We start from the raw sequence: 17,512 nt of genomic DNA on the forward strand, positions 1-17,512 counted from the left end.
GGCGGTGGGTTAATCACGGGGATCGATCGGTAAACGAATGCGACTCAAAGTGGGGCTCGCTTCGGTGAAAACGCGGGCAGGAAATTGGAGCTCTATAACGAGACCTCCAAACGACAAAGTCGCCTTTCGCGTCGTCGCCAGCCCCGTGTATAATTAATTGGTACCAGGTTTGTCTAATTACGCTGCCTCCGCGACGTCGTCGTCGCAATTGGCAATTCGCGGTTAATCCCGGCTCTGTCGCGGCAGCACAATGTCTCGTCGTCGTCGCCGCCGCCGCCGCCGCCGCCGCCGCCGCCGCCGAAGGACGCGTCGCGTCGCTCGCGACAACCCCCGAGCTATTTTCTGCTAAATGAGCGTATTTGCCAAACGTGCATTCCGTTCTTCGTCGTTGTTCCAAAAGTATTACCGGCCGCACCGTCGCTCGCACCGTTTGACCGCGAGCGTAGCGAAAACACGCGCGTGACGTAGAGACGTGTACTTTTTTTTTTAAATAGTTAACCGGGACAAAAATCCATTACGTTTAATCGCGGATGTATTTGCAATTATAATTCTGATCTATGATCCAAGTCTTACGTTGGAAGGTATTACGGCGCCCTGCCCTACTCTCCCCTGATAAATAGTGGACGAGAGCCTGCACCTATACGTACTCGGCACGAAAACGGAGAGAAATGAAGCGTGTCCTGAATGTAAATCTCCCGGCTCGCGCGCAATGCGGCTGTAAAAACAATTTATTCTCGCAATTAAATTGCATTGGTCGCCGATACGCGCCGGCGATTACATTGTCGACGTGACTTGCGCCTTCGAATCACTTCCGCAACGATTACAAGGAGCATTTTTTTTCTTTCACCGAGATCGTTTTCTCGGATACCGCACGGTTAAGTATTTGATTTTCATATAGATGAGCTTAACTGGCACGGCGTACAGGTACGGTTACTGTTTTCTGTTAGAGCAATTAGAAAAAAAGTCATTACCAAGAATGAGATAAAAAAGGGTTGCACACTACCGCAGAGATGTAGCAGCACGAGAATGCCTTAGCGAGTGTGTTGTCGCACGGTGCAGTAAAGAATTAAAAGAATAAGTCAACGGGTACATCTGATAAATATATGTACATATGTGTAGGCAGGTGTTTTCTAGTATATATATATATGATACACATAGTGTCACATTGCGCATATGTCTGTATGTACGTAAATCTAATAAGTGGTCAATGTGTGCTATTATAATATTGCGAGATAAAAAAAGAAAAAGAGAGGGAGACGAAAAGAGAGACGTGTGTGCGAGTAAACGAGGATTATTAAATGAAAGAGAAAAGAGGAGGGGAGAGGGGAGAGGGAGAGGGAGGGGGAGGGGGAGAGAGAGAGAGAGAAATGTGTGTGGATGTGTATATACGTGTCTGCTGTATTTTGCGAGGCAGCGTGTATGTACGTGTGTGTATACTTAGCAAAATATTAAAGACTCAACGCGGATAAACATAATCGAAACAAGTCAAAAAGAGATGAAACTCCATCAAATCATCTACCACACAACAGCGGGTGAGAGCGATACTATATACTCTAATGGAATTTCATAATTACGCACAGCACGACGCCAAGTAGACGAGGGGGGGGGGGGGAGAAAAATCGCGAGAGAGACACTGAACCGAATCCGCGGGGATGAGATTGCGCCGGAGCAAGAAAAACAATTTAATATATGGAGATATAATTCCCGGGCACATAATTAAGTTTCGACGGGCATTAAATTACGGAAATTTATGGATTATTTCTGCCGTTATCTAATTTCTACACAATTACAATACACGGTTGCCTCGATCGTTGCAATTTCCCTCGTTTCGCAACCTTTAGACTTTTCTCACGTGGACGCAGCTCGTCGCGTGTGGACAAGTCGAATAGGGATTTGCGCATACAGTTAAATTTTCTGCCGCGTATACTTAGCTGTATACGCTGGCAAGTTAGTATCGCATTCCTTCGTCGCTTCCCTTCGTTCTTGCACGATGTAAATTTCACGGGGGATGCAGAAGCACGTCTTCGCCATGCGTTTAGTATAATATCTGGTTTATATCGAGCGGTGAAGGCGGTAAAGAGCGCGTCGTGCTATTCGTAAGTCTCAACTCATTCATAGACATACAGAATAGATACTTGCTTAACGTAGAGAACATGACGGTAGGTGGAGATACAAAAGAGCCACGAGAGCGGGCCTCAAGATACGTAACGGGTGTTTTGTTGTTTAGCACGAGGAGGAGAAGAGAGACACAAAGAAGTAGATTGAAAAATGTGTCGTCTATACATCGTGAGATCAAAAAGGGCATTAGAAGGATACTATACAGCGACTTAATGATAACAAGTAAATTAACTGTGTGTGTGCACAGGCATCTCCCATCAATGTCGGAGGATACTCCACCGACGAGCGCGCCAGTCCAATTTTTCGTCAACGCGGCCTGCTTTTCGGTTTCCACAACAATGTGGCATTTTCGCCAATCGAGCGAAATCTTTTGCCGATATAAGGATCCAATCTCGGGTCGAATCGGTCGCGGAGAGCAACAATTTCTCCATTATCGCAGCCTAGGTTCTTTTTTTTTGTACGGAATAAAGCCCGCAATTTTCTGCTTCGTGTCGAATTACCGCGGCGAAAATAAGGGCTGCGAATTTTCGTGAGGAACGTCGTCCAGGCTATCCACCGGTAACGATGGGATCCCCTGTGTCTCGTGGCTTGGTATCGATAATGCGATCGTTATACACCTCCGCAGCGCACGCGGCACTTCGACGCGCGTGGCCGAGGGAACGCGTGGTTCGCAATGCGTGTCGTCGTGCGTTACGTCGACGTATAGCACACAAGGCTTCTTCGGGTAAATGCGCTGACTTTGTGATACGTGGTAACGAAACACCCAGCATTAGATAACTGTATTGTTTACTTGTGTACGGTATATATATATATATAAAAATATATGTATATATACATATATAAAAGGCACATGTGTGTGTCTGTGATCACGGGGCGTTGCATTCGCTTTTTTTTTTTTCAACTTACCATAGTAACGTCATCTATTTTTGAGATACTTCGAACAAATATGTTGACGCGGACAACCGCGGGCCCATCTAACATGGCAAACAGAACAAACAAAATTAATCAATCGCTGAGCAGCAGTCAGATACATCGAGGTAGAGATGTGTGCGTGTGTGTGGTATGATGAAATTCTTAGATCCCCTTCTCTCAACCATCTGCGATTGACGATGAGTTGTGAGATGTGCTTAATGGTACCTTATATACTCGAGACATCTTATATCTGTTCGAAATTTTTTTTTTTTAATAGGATTTGTCACTTTCGTCCGACAGTCTCATTTGTCTGTCCGGCGATCTCTTCCAGTGTCGCTCCATCCCTTTCTTTCCGACTTTTATCCGCCGTCGTCTCCTTGCCCCCTCCGCCACGTTGCAACGAATCGAGATCGGATTTTAACGCCCGACGGGCGTGCCACGGCGCGTTTATCATCATTAAAGCGTACCGCCGCCCCCGATACAGGGAAAACGTTTAACCGGCGGTACTGCCGATCTTAAAATGCGGCAGTAAACTCGGCCCCAACTGTACGGCGCTGTTTTAGTAACCGTATCACGCCTCATAATCGTTTTTCTTACATACGTTCCGGACGTAACGCAAAAGACACCTTGCTCTCGTTACAGGCAAGGCGTTCCGCTTCTAATTTGTTCGCTCTAAGACTCATCGGATTAACGGCCGGTTTCACGAACGTCGGTTAACTGTTAATTCAGTCGACTCCCTATTACGTTTCCATCTTATTATTTAACAAGAGACGGAGAATTCATTAACCTTCGGTTAGCAGTTAACCGACGCTTGTGAAACCGGCCCTAAGTCGCGTTTAGCCTCTCGTGGGAATCTACGATCGCACGGAGCGACTCGCTCGATAAATTCGAGTGGATCCGCGGATCGTAGTAAATCGTGTCCTTCCTCGACCATTCGTTCCCTTCGTTTCGCAGCCGCGTATCATCGAGTGGCTTTCCTCGGATCGATCTAGCGGAGCTCTCCGGCGGGTCGAGCCGCTCGTCGCTCATTGACAAATCGCGACCGCGGAAATAATGCACGACGTGCGCGTAGGGGGGGGGGGAGGGAATGCGGGCGTTATTCCGCGGAATCCTGCACGGAATATCGGTCGCGCGATACCGCGAAACGAATTTTTCTCGTGTTTACTCGCACGGAATACTCGCGCGCTCCCCGGAGGTAATAGCCGGCGTCGAGGATAATCGATGCGCGCGGGACGGGCGACGCGAATCGCGAGATACGGATCGACGGAAGCTAAATAAATTGTGCGCGCCGGCGTACAATCGAGCGGCTGAAATATGAAAGATCGGATAAGCGGAAACGCGATGAAAAATCGATGACAACCGCCGCCGCCGTCGTCGTCGTCGCCGGGACGATATCTCTGTGACGACGCGCCGCCACGCTAGTGTCGAATTTAAGCCGATCTCGGGGATGAATCGGGAAAACTTGACGCGATTCGACGAGGTCCTGCGAGCGATACGTTCCTTCCTCCCTCCCTCCCCTCCCCGAAAATTCCCTGCAGCGCAAAAATCTCTGGAAAACTGTGCGCCGAGCGAACACACGGTGCGAAATCGTCGAGAGATGTAGACCCGGTGAAAATATTCATGCCGCGAGGGACGGCTGGAACTTGGTTTGCTTGAACGGCGTTTCGATCATCGTTTCTCTTTTGTACGCGAAACAAGAAGAGCTTCGGGAAAAACATCGACGCGCGCTATAGACGCGAATAAAAATGGAAAGGGGGAGGGAAGAAAAAGGGATATGCATGGGAGGCGAGAGGGCTCGCTGGGATTTCTTTGCTTGGAACGGCAGAAAACCCGGAGCGGAGTGCCGGCGCGCCTGTTTGCGGCTCCCGCGCGATATTATCGAACGAAATTTCCATGTCGCCATGTCACGGTCCGATTAGTGTCAAAGCGAGACGACCGCGGCCCCGTCCTTTGAACGCTTACGCACAAAAAAACGAGCGCGGCGAATGCAAAACGCGGATATGACGCGCGCCCAGCGCCGCGGCCGCGGCGCGGATTTCCGCGCCTCGGAGGGCGCATTGTTTGAACGCCCCTCGGGTGGCGAACTCCAGGCAACTCCAGGCACCCTGTGTTGACGACGCGTCAACAGTGCGAGACGTTGGACGCCTTCGCACGTCAATCGCCGAGCGAGTTACGCGGCGTTCGACGATATTAGAAATTGACGCTGCGAAACATTGCCGTCACACGGCGCGGAAAACGCGCGGGCGTGACGGATGTTGCACGGGAAGGCCAGAATAAGCGCGCACTCCGCGAGCGGAGACGCTTCGATCGGCTACCGATTTATCCAGTCCCCGCGGGTAGGCGAAGGTGTCCTTTCGATTTTTAAATTATTCCGCGAATAGTGTATCCTCCGCGGGCAGCTATTTTCATCGCCGTATCATATTTCGAATATGCTCTCGTTTCAGGCGACCGTTTCGGATATCAAAATTATTCACAGCAACAAGAATTACCGAGTCGAATGTCCTTCTAATTTTAATCCGCACACAGCTCCCCATATCGATCCCACTGACTTTCGTCAAGATTGGATCGCGTCTTATTCCAATCAGGCCTGCACACTGTCAGCGAAACAGCCGGCGGGCAATCGACAGCTATCGGAAGGGCGATTAGCAGCCCGCGGCGGTGTCGTCATTATCAGTGGTTTAACCGCGTTTAAACGTCGGCGAACGTCGGCGTCAGCGTCACACGATCAGCAAATGCATTCCGCTCGTTACGTCATCGTTGTCATCGTCATCGGGAGTCCGACTCTGTCCGTAGCAGCATGAACGAGCCAGCCGTATCGTCCTGAGCCATACAGAGTGTTTGCGTACCATTCCGCCCTACATGAACCAGGACAAGACGTCGGACACGCAGTGCTCGTCGTCATCGTCGCCGTCGCCGTCGTTGTCGTCGTCGTCGTCGTCGTCGTCGTCGTCGTTGTCGCCGTCGATATCGCCTCGACCCACTTTTATGTAAATTCGTGATCTCGCCACGTGAACCGCGCAAAGCAGGAAATGTTACGAATATCCGAGCTTCTCTTTTCAGAAGCATGAATGCTCCAAGTTCAAGGCGTCCTAGCAACTCGAAATCAGCCCCGCACGCGGAGCAAGAACGAAACGCTTGCTTTAAAGAATCGTCGTATTTTTCAAGATGCCGATATCTTTAGCATTTGCAAGATCGAGTCGCGAGTGTGTCCATGTAACGAATACGTTTTTTTTTACTTCTAAATTTATGACTTTGGCACTAGCGATTGTTACGGAGAGACCGAGCCATTTAAAGTGCGCAGAAGGAAAGATAAGAATTTGTTATCGAAAAGTGTTTTAACCCAACCCGATTGTCCAGATGTATAGCTGTAATAGTATAAAACGATATACGTGTAAGATCTGTATATTCTTACTAATAAATGTTAATTAGTCTCCATGAGATTTCAACCAGACTTTTATCAGTGCAGACGCTAGAAACTTTCCTTTGGTTATCACTCACGAAAGTATCGAGCAGTATCAATATTCGTGTTGTTGGATGCCCGGGAAGTCAAAGTTTCGAAACCCGGGTAAAATTTAAGCGTCCAAGTTTCGGTGATAAATTCTCCCTTGTCGAAAAGCAATTGGCATGAAGTAGATCGACTCGCCTGTACTTTGGCCGTAAGCAACGTTTTCTTTGTGCGAGAGAAGTAAACGGGAATAGAGCTTTCCGCTACAAAGAGCGACGGCGACGTTTGAAATTTAATTATTTATAACGTCACGTGCAGGGTGACGTTTGCGAAATTTCGTAAGAACACACACAATCGGCCGATCTGACACACGGTACAGGACAATTCAAATTTATTCACTTTCGCCAGTTAATTTGCCGATGTGGACCAATAGGTTCTACTGTTTTTAGAGAAATTCACACCGGAATAAATAACGTTCTCACTCCTCTCGAATCTCTATCGATGATTTCGCCATAAAAAATTAAAGTCAAGCGTTCCGGGATGCCCTGCACGGTACTCCAGACCGATCGATCGTCCCTTGGTGAAATCGCTCTTTGATCTGACGAGCGCTGATGCTCACAGCGTGCTTTTACAGAAGAGGTCGAACACGAAAAGGCCTTCCTGACGGTAAACCTAGCACGTTCGCTTCGTACGGAACGAACGGGAGTGCCGGAACGCACTCCGATGTAACTTCTCGACGTGCATTTCCGTGCGACCCGAGCGGCCGCGGTGGTACGTGTAATCTCGTTACCCATTGTGAAACACAAGTTTCGCTCTGCACTCTCTCTCTCTCTCTCTCTCTCTCTCTCTCTCTCTCTCTCTCTCTCGTCGGGGTGCAACGGGCCGGCCGATCGTCCCTTCGCGAAATCGCGCTGAGCGTCCCACTGCGAGCATTGCGAGGAGTTTTCCGAACAACGTAAGAGCCTGACGGATGTCTAAGGGACATCCTGGTCCCCGTGTATCTTCCCCATTTTTTTTCCTCCCTCTCTTATTTTAGAAAAATCTTGGTGGAGAGACGCGTCCTTTCAGTTCCGCGTTCACACTCGGAACTCGATACAGCTCGCCCCGCCCCGCAATAACCGGGGAGACCGAGAGAAATGAGATTACTTTTGGGACGGGATTCCCCTTCGGTAGCATTACTCAGATTGAGGTACGCGGTATGGTTAAAGATCAACGCGGCCGAGCGGCTGTTACAAGCGACCGCAGAGAAAAAAAAACTAACGACCTGTGGTCGGTACGTCGGAGGACCACGAGGTCCGAGCGTAATCGTACCCTCGACTCTCCCGTCCGCAACCCCTGCAAACCCGATTCGGGTGTCGCTCTTTCGTACGGCCACTCCTCGTCCGTCCGATGATCCGTCCAATGCGACGTAACTAACATACGCAAAATGTATATAAGCTGGAATGCCACATGCCTGCGTCTATGCTATAGAGTGCTAGAGTTTCTGGGGTGAGGTTTCTCGGGCGCTTTGGTCAAAGGTAGTGGTGATGGTGGTGGTAGCGGTGGTCGGTCCGTGTGGATGTGGTGTTCCCTCGAGAAGAGGCTGCTAGCGGTGGTGGCTAGCAACGAGGCGAGGCGAGGCGAGGCGAGGCTAGGCTAGGCGAGGCGAGGCGAGGCGAGGCGAGGCGAGGCGAGGCGAAACGAGGCGAGGCGAGGCGAGGCGAGGCGAGGCGAGGCGAGGCGAGGCGAGGCGAGATGAGGCGAGGCGAGGTGAGAGGGCTAGGGGGGCTAGGGGGCAAAAGAGCGTGGGTGAAGGAGGACAAGATGCTGCTGCTGCTGCTGCTGCTGACCGGCACTCTGCTACGTTGCTGCTCTCTACTACTGTTGCGTGTGTTGTTGCTACCACTTTTGCCAGTCTGCCTGGTCTCGAAGAAGTATCGAGCTCTCGTCGCCGCCGTCCGGTTGCTGCTGGATTTTGTCTTTCCCTCGGGGATTACGCTCTTTCTTTCTCACACGCACACGCACATGAGCACACTCTTTGAATTCGAGATCAAGACCGCCTAAGACCTACGTTTGCGCCTACTGCGTTTTTGCAAAGTGACAGAGACAAATAAAGAAAGGGGTTAATCGCGGCGGCAAGAGAAGAAACGGCGAGTTGCGGCCAGTTGCGGTTTTTAAAGGCTTTGTTTGTGTTATTAGCGTTTATATATACTTACCATCTTGATGTCACTAATTGTCGCAATGCTTCGCACAAACAGGTTTACCCGGACAATGGCCGGCCCATCTAAGGGCAAAAACAATACAGCTCCCTTTTAGTGAGTCAGCATTTCTGATGACTTACATACTCTACTGGAATGTGCCCGACATAATCTTTTGCCGCGCTTGTCGGCTATTACTTTAAGCGGTTCCACCGAATCTCGATGCGATTCAGGGCTGTTCGAAGGACAGGTGCGGAATGATCGAGAGTGAGTCAGTTTCGAATCAGTTACGTCATCGTACTCGGTTGAGATCCGAGTCACGCGGTACTGTTCAAATCGAGGGATGACCGTTCTATGGACGCTCCATCCCCATTTTCCTCGAGGACCGAGCTGGGGGGGGGGGGATTAGCACAGGGGTCACGTATTAGGGGGTGACACCTCAAGAATTCAAGATACGAAAAACTCGCGGAGTCATGGAAGAAGATTGGCGCATGGCGCGGCGATTTGTAAAAACCGCTGGTAAGAAACTGTTCCGGGACGAAAACCCCGCCGGAAAAGCTTGGGGGACAGCGCCGTCGTCGAGGAAAATTGTGTAAAAGTCCCTTTCCTGTCGCCACCTAATTATGACACGATAACAAATTGCGGAATCGTGACTCGCGTGAGTTACATACCTGAGCACGGCTCTCGCGTGCGGACTTTAATCTGGAGCAGTATTTAAACCTAAATCGATTCACGTATCTCACGACATACATCTCGCGATAAGAATTGTTTTTTTTGTCGTTCGCCTCTCGTGACAGCTCGATGAGAAGTGCGCGGTGCATAAACTGTCAAGTAGGTAAGCCTTAGACTGCGAGACACGCGTGGTATTTAGCGTCATACCTCGAGCTAATTATCGCCCGTTCAGTACACTAGGACGCGTGCGATCCAGCGATTGTGTGCGTGTAAGAGTTCTATTAAAAAGATCCGCCGCAACATTTCGGGACGTTTCAAGCGTTTCCCTCGGTATCTCTCGGCCTGGTCGGCTGTCACAGTGCGACTAAAACTTGCTCGCGTGAGATAGTTGTGCGTGCCAAGCGGTACACGCGTGCGTTTCGCGTTTGCAAGGTGCGTTTGCCGTTTGTTAAGGGCACAGAACGCGAGGTGCGATTTAATTGTCGACGAGCGTCTAACGCCGACGGCATTTCTCTTCGCCGTAATTTTGCCATCGGTCCACGTGGTGGGTGTCCAACGCGAAATCCGGTCGCGGCCCGTCAAATCCGGCCGCGGACAAATCCCATAACTGCGCCGGCCGGCATGCCGATCGCGAGCCAGGGACTCCAGCCAAATCGATGCTGCGTGTATGTGCGTGGGTTTGCCCGTCTCTCTTACTCTCGGTATATCGCATCCACGCGGATCTCTTCCCGTTATGTGTGCTCACACCTGTTCCGACGCAGCATGCAGCCGCACTCTCACCCTTCGCCCGTTAACCTTCGATCGCGGAACAACGATCGAGCCGTAATGCAAACACGAAACGTGTGTAAATATGTACATACATGCGCTGTTATCGCGTCTCAATCGATCTGATTTTTATTTGGTTAATGTTTACCGCGTTTCACCCTCACGCACTATTTATTCTACCGTTCCGTTTAGCCAGAAGCACTCGAGCTGTCTTACCACTCCACCAGATCGGCGTTTGAAGACTAATTCGATCGACATAAAATGTGCCGTGAGAAAACAAAGCGGGGGTAAAAGTAGAAACGGTAGCGCGTCACTTAAAAAGATCAATATCGTTCTCGCAAGGTACATGTGTCCCGTTTAATTAATATCGAGTTAAACGTTAATTAATGTGCTAAATTCCAAACTTGCCGGCTCTGTGAAGAGCGAATTGACAAACAACGTACGTACATACGAGTAAACTTTTAACACGACTTTATGTAAAAGTTTTCATTCAATCACCGAGTAATATGAGCCCTTGATGGCTCGTTAAAGGTGATATTCAATCTTCATTCATTATTTTAACCCCGATGCAAAATTTCATTTGTACACGACAATATTCGCCTGTTTCCTTGACATTTCATCCATTTCGTGCATTTATACGCGCATGACTGGCGTATCTAGAGCAGCTTTATACGGATTTGATTGAAAAGACGAATTCCTTCTCTTCCACTGCAGCGAGCTTAACCATGTGACAGACTGGCGTGATTAATTATCTAGTAGTTCATAATTCGGCAACAAAATCCCCCGCGGTTCTACCAGCGTTCACGATCGCGTATTTCCCTTCTTTTCGCCCCCTATTCCAGGTATGAATCTTCTTCAAGTCACTTACGCTCGTTACCGCCGCATACGGTAGTTAGTATTCAGCCGAGATTTGCAGACCGTTTTACAGACGGAAGGGGGGAGTCGCGCGTAAGATACAGTTAATTCGCAACCACAAAGGATATAGGTATGCGGATAGCTTAATGTTCTCCCTAATGCGGCGACCCACCATTGTGCTCGCCCCTGACTAGATCCTATCTCAAACGGCAACTAGCGTTTAATAGCAACATTTTCCTGCTACACACATCTATGTTTGTTTAGCTTAACTTTCGCGAGGCGAGCCAAGAGTGCGTTGCTTTTTTGGCGCGATCACAGAAACGTGTCAGGTAACTGATCAAGGTAATATTTCACGAGTTGTTTGCATAAAGCTCGAGTTTTGCGTACCAAATATTCTGTTGCTCGCGTTATACCGCGAGATGCTTCAATCGCAATAACTAACGATTACTTTGCAGTACAAAATTCAAGTCTACGGTCAGATGTTTGACTTCTTGAGAGATTGACTTGAGGAGACACTTGGTGTCAAAAATAAAAAGAAAATAATACTTTAAGTGTCCAATCGATTTTGTTAAGAGAACCAATTCCAACGTTTACCAATCCAAGCGGATGCGCGAATCTCGAGTGGCTTTATATCATTTTAATATTTTATTCGTCTCGGAAGAAGGTAAGGCGTTCCTTGTTCAGGAGGGGAATCTTCTAACGTATAATACAATCACCTGCCCCTCGCGTGGGACCAGGAGAGTATGTAAAATGCCTCTGCGCGTAATTATTCCGTTTTTTTTTTACTTGTCCAATCAATAATGAATTTTGTTTGTGGTCAGATGTGTTATTTCTTGAGAGATCGACGTGAGAAGACACTTGGTGTCAGAAAATAAAAAGGAAATAATATTTGAAGTGTCCAATCAATTTTGTTAAGAGAACCAATTCCAACTTTATCAATCCAAGCGGATGCGCGAATCTCGAGTGGCTTTATTTAATGTTTTATTCGTCTCGGAAGAAGGTAAGGCGTTCCTTGTTCAGGAGGGGAATCTTCTAACGTATAATACAATCACCTGCCCCTCGCGTGGGACCAGGAGAGTATGTAAAATGTCTGTGCGCGTAATTATTCCGTGTTTTTTTTACTTGTCCAATCGATAATGAATTTTGTCTGCCGTCGGCAAATAAATTGGATACCGTGGGTGTAACTGATGCAAGACACTGGGCGAAAAATTGAGCGACAACAGTTCATCAAGATTGTATAAATCGACTGCGCCGGCGGACAATGCGAACGAAAATGGTGCGTTTGATCGATTGGGACCACGTCATTCATTACGTCATTACATATTGCAGCATGTTAATTGTAGGCCGAGCGCAAATATAAATTCTGCAGACCCATGAATTACAGGTCTATCGCCGCCTAGCGCCACCAAAGATTTATGGAAACGCATAATTTTCGGACGACCTATTTCCGTTCCTTTCCCTAAAATGTCAGATTTGGCGTTGACGCGACATCCAACGCGCGTTTCGCTGCGTAACATCGATCGCGTAACATCCAGACAGAGAACTGACAAAGGTATATCTTTTCTGATTTAGCAGAGCTGCTTTCTCACCGCGTAAAACTGCAAAACTGCAAACGCTGCAAATATTTCTAACTTTTTGTTAAAACTCAGCAGTTTAATAATCTCGAGTTATAGTCATAACTCCCGGTGCGTTGAGAGATGTGCGAGTGTATACTGTAGAGAGATCGTGGAACTTTAAAACGCAGAAGTATCCGTGAAATTTGGACGATTTCGCCATTTCGCGGCAAGAATGAGGATACAAAAAAAAAACCATACGTCAGCTCGCGCCTCGCCTGGTCGATCGAGAGCGAGGGAGAATGGCGATCGAGGGTGCATGACGCCAGGCTTGAGAACGCGTCATACGTAGCGCGTTTACCGCTCTCATAGTCGATTAACTCCACGCGACGTCATCGACGTAAACCGACCGTGATTACGGACGGGGCAAAATTACGAATGCGCGATCGATCGATCGAAGGACATGCGAAGGACTATCTCCAAATTACGCCCGGAGGGGCACGGGTATACTAGGACGGATACTCGACAGCGTATTAATATCCTCGCATCGCATCGCATCGCGTCGCGTCGCATCTCATCGCATCGCATCGCATCGCATCGCATCGCATCCAATTGCATCGCCTCGGATGCGCAATCTTGAAACGATGTTCTTCTCCCAGCCGTGCAGAAGTGGCGGCCGTGCGCGAAGCGCTATGAATTTTCGCTCTTCCACCGCGATGGCAAAAACTCACGAGCGGGCGCGCACTCGCGGCTGATACTCGAACGATAAAGTTAACGAGTGTCGTTTACCCACGAGGCACGCGATCCGACTTTTTAAGCGCCGCTCCAGCCGGATAAATATAAGCTGAAACGCGAAATGCGAATGCCCGCGGCCCGCGAAGACTCGCGGGAGAAGCCGATCGGGACCCCTTATTGCCGCGCGACACGCCTATGATAAGCAAGGTGATAAGGAAATCACACAAATCGCTTTCTTCCGAGTTTTAAGGCGACTTGGTACGCAGCAGCCATGCGGCCCCGCGACTCGTAATTGCGCTCGATGCGATTTACTTCATTCCCCTTTCGCACCTGCTTGCAAGGAGGCTCGCAGGTCCATCGTCGTTTCAATTCTAAGCTCGACAACGCCGGTTGCGTCGTCTCCGAGGTGTTGTACACCTCCTCAAATTTGTCATTTGTAATTTACCTGTTGTTTCACAAGCAATAAAGATATCATACTGAAAAGTGTCGTCGTTATTCAGCCTTTGGACGCATAAACGAGCGTTTATGCGCTGTCGTGTTTCGCAAAGTGAAAGACATCGATGGAAGACAATTTGACGCGGCGGGGGAAAATGTCGGGAGAAGATAATGTGCCTCGCGAATTCTCCTTGGCAACCGATTCGCGGGCAATTTTTCGATTTACTTTTAACATCCGAGCGTAATAAACCCACGAGCGAACGGCATTTGATTAGTTTGATTATCGGTGGCCGCGCAGCTGAAGAAAGCAGTCGATTTCGATAAACGCGGCTGGACCAAGAGGACGTCGTTTCCCTCGTCGATATGAGGCAACGCTCACATTTCTCCACTTGGCCTCGCTTATTTATCACGCCGAAAGTACCTCGAATTGCCTTCCGTTCGACCCGCCGGCTGCAGGAATCGCGATATTTGCCACGGTGCGGCTGGCGATCGATGCCGACGAAATTCCATCATTCCGATCCACTCGTCGTGTCGCGGCTCGAAATTGCGGACGTCGCGAGAAAAAAGAAATAAAAAAAAAGGGGCAATCGGTGAGGTAATACGCACTTCTTTGCGCGTAATGCGGAGGAGATTGGAAGACGATTTCGGCGCGAGCTACGTGTCGTTCCGCGAACATGTTGCTCGGAGACACTCCGAGATGAATGCGAAGAAGCGCTCTCGTCGCGTTGCGAGATTTGCGTCTCTCCGTCCTCGTCGGGAAGCAGATCGTTCACGCTCTTCCGCGATACACGACGGGAATTTACGCGAAACGTGTCCATTGCTCTTTGCAACGTGCAGAATCGCCGATTTCAAATTGGGAAAAATTCGAAATCGCCAGATTGTGCGAGTCCCCCAATTCGCCCGCACATTCTTGCCGAGCCGTTACGGTAAGAGAAAGTAAGGTACGTCGCACGAAGGGAAGAGATAATATATGTCGCATCCAAGAGACAGTCGCGGGAATATAATATCGCGAATGTGCAGCGAGCCTCGGTACTTCCCGAGACCGATCGTGGCTCGTTCTGAACGCGATACCACTTACAAACGCCGCTCGCATTCGCCAAGTTTATGAAGAAATTTCTCACGCTCGGTACGCATTCACTCGGTACGGACGCGCGGAAAATTCTCGTAATTCATCTCGCTCGCTTATTATGCATACATGCATACGTGTGTATATATAATATATGTTATATATATACATACACACACATATATCACGTATTGTCAATGAACTCGCGCGGTCGTCGTCTGCGTCGCATTAACGACAAGGTAGATCGTGTTTGCATCGCGCATTCAATTCTCCGCACTCGGCGGGGCTTAAGCCTTTCTCGCCGAAACGTGCGTCTGCATCTCTCAGTTGCCCCGTTTCCTCTGTATCCTTTTCCCGCTTTCTTATTTTTTTTTCTCCACCCTACGTGCACATTTCTCGGCTGATTTGCCGCGAGATGTCGGTACAAAATTACGGTACATGGTGAGGATGGGCAGAGGGAGTAAATAAGGACTCGCAAGAATCTCTATATTCACCTGTTCCGTTCTCCCCGCTCGGCCGGATGCGCGCATCGTAGCGGCCTGGTCCTAGGATGTTGTCGAGCACCTGCTTCTCCTTCTCCCGGAAGTTCACTTTTCCCTGCGTACATCTGAAAGAACACGCCAGCGTGTCGGTATAATAAAAGAACGACCAGTCCAATTTCTCTGGGGGGGGAAAAAACATTTTTCAGCGCCCCACTTGCCCGTAAATAGATGAATAAATTGAAAATATTAACGTGCCCGAACGTGACTCGCTTAAATGATTTATAAAACGCGTCAACTTTCAGAGCGAAATTCTATTTATAATTTTATCAATGTGTTTCAGTGTAAATACAGTACCGGCCAAAATTATACCACCTTCCGATGTTTGGAGCATGATTGGTTTTAAAGTGCACGAATGGAAAATTCGAAAATCATGGTGTATTTTCTCCAATTTTATTACCCTTCGTGTACAAGATGCTATCAGGTGTCTGCTGGTAAAATCTTGAGCACATTCGACGCACTTTGACGAAAGTTTTTGGAGCATAACTGGTTTTAAAGTGCACGAGTGAAAAATTCGAAAATCATGGTGTATTTTGTCAAATTTCATTGCCCCTCGTGTACAAGATGCACCTGCTATCTACTGTAAAATTTTGAGCACACTCGACGCACTTTGGCGAAAGTCACGCCTCAGAAAACCTAAAGGTGATATAATTTCGACCGGTACTGTACTTGACATGCGTTTATTCAGATTTTTCGAATACTCTTTTTATTGCACGACACGCAAAACGGTAAACATCGTCGAAACGTTACGATCTAAAGTGTGAAAAATGCGTCGTCGCGAGGTACACACGCAAATCGCACGTTTCTCCAAATTTTTCACTTTACAAGTCCTATTTCGTTCGACGCTGCTCGTCCGGCATACGAAATTTCGGACGCTGCACGCGCTGGTCCGCTCATAAACTTTTCGTATAAACTTTATGCGCATCGATAACAATAATCCCGCGCGGGTCAATAACATGCGTTTTTTACGAGTCGCGACTCGGTAGTCTTTTCCAGAGTTATGTCTCCGTCGTCCGCGACTCGCGGAATCTTGTCTTGACACCGTTCCAAACGGGTAAAAACTGTTTTATTATTAATTCAGACGGCGCGACAGTTGACGGGGCGCGATCAAAACTCGCGTGGGGCCATTGCCAGCGGCAATTTGACAACACATCATCTCCGTACGTCCGTCAATGAAACAACTTACCTCGACGGATGCAGCAGGACCGCTAGTAACACCAGTAACGGTAGTACTCCAGGCCACATCGCGCCGGCCTGCAACCGAACAAGGTGCACACACCTTCAGAAAAATTCTGCTGCGGGACGAATCCCTACGCGGGCTCGGCATTAGCGTTGATTAAACTTATATCTCACGCCGCGCCGATGCAATCTACGTAATTACTCCCCTGCGGTCCGCGATATCTCATCTTTATTTAGAATCATTTTTATTTACGTTATCGGCACGGCGCCAAGTAAAAAAAAAAAAGAAGTGGACAGGCCTGCCTGGTCGCGTAAGCCCCGCGAAAATCTATCCGTTTAGAATTACATCCCGTTAATTACGTTGCTTTTACGCGAGCTCGACTGATGTTGTTCCAAACTAGACCGAGTTAATTGCAATATCGTATGCGCGATATTTAATGGCGGAGGAGCCCGACGAGCCCAAGTACAAAGGCGGGGATGCCTCCATTTACCATGTCTCACCAACTTCCCGATGATTGATCGAATTAAGGTGACGTGTATGCGTGTGTGTGTGTGCGGATCAAAGTGCAGCGAGGACCGATATGCACCTTTGCCCGTACCGCACAAGAGTATCAGTTGTCTCGTGAGATTATAAATTGATTATACGTGGAAGAGGAGATACACGCGCTCTCTTTCTCTCTACACGACTGCAGGTGCGATTAAGCTTCAGGTGAAGAAGAATCGGACCGACGCCGCTCGCTGCTCGCGTGTCACTGAGAGCCGGGTGCCGCGAGCGACGGGACCTATTCGCCTGTCTGTCGGTCCCGCCTATTTGCCCATCTGAAGAGCTAACTCAATAACAATTACGAATTGGACGTCCGCCGCGACCGTGAATCGAGGTGAAAACTGAGAAGTGGCTCGCGCGCTGCATTTAAGAATTGAGCCGGTGCCAAGATACGCACACGTGGCCTATTTTCGTCGGGGAAACGTGGAATTCCGACGGATATAGGTAAGCGATCGCGCGGGCGATCTTACCCTCGCCGTAGGACGATGTTAATAAAATATATATATACGCACGCGAT

General features: G+C 48.9%; 1 protein-coding gene across 2 annotated transcripts in view; it reads right to left on the minus strand.

Moving 5' to 3' along the window:
* Positions 1-17,229, minus strand: part of LOC105562681 (glutamate-gated chloride channel) — a 32,247-nt gene extending 15,018 nt beyond the window's left edge. For both annotated transcript variants that reach the window (XM_012013700.1, XM_012013699.1), the window contains exons 1-4: positions 16,943-17,229; positions 16,459-16,526; positions 15,228-15,340; positions 8,671-8,738 (exon numbers count right to left, since the gene is read on the minus strand). In XM_012013700.1, coding sequence (XP_011869090.1) covers positions 8,671-8,738; positions 15,228-15,340; positions 16,459-16,526; positions 16,943-16,945 — 252 coding nt within the window. In that variant the 5' untranslated portion in view covers positions 16,946-17,229. The remainder of the gene's footprint in view (positions 1-8,670; positions 8,739-15,227; positions 15,341-16,458; positions 16,527-16,942) is intronic.
* Positions 17,230-17,512: the final 283 nt, after the last annotated feature.

This window comes from Vollenhovia emeryi, unplaced genomic scaffold, assembly GCF_000949405.1.
Source record: "Vollenhovia emeryi isolate VEMERY1.0 unplaced genomic scaffold, V.emery_V1.0 DF939185.1, whole genome shotgun sequence".
Taxonomy (NCBI): Eukaryota; Metazoa; Arthropoda; class Insecta; order Hymenoptera; family Formicidae; genus Vollenhovia; species Vollenhovia emeryi.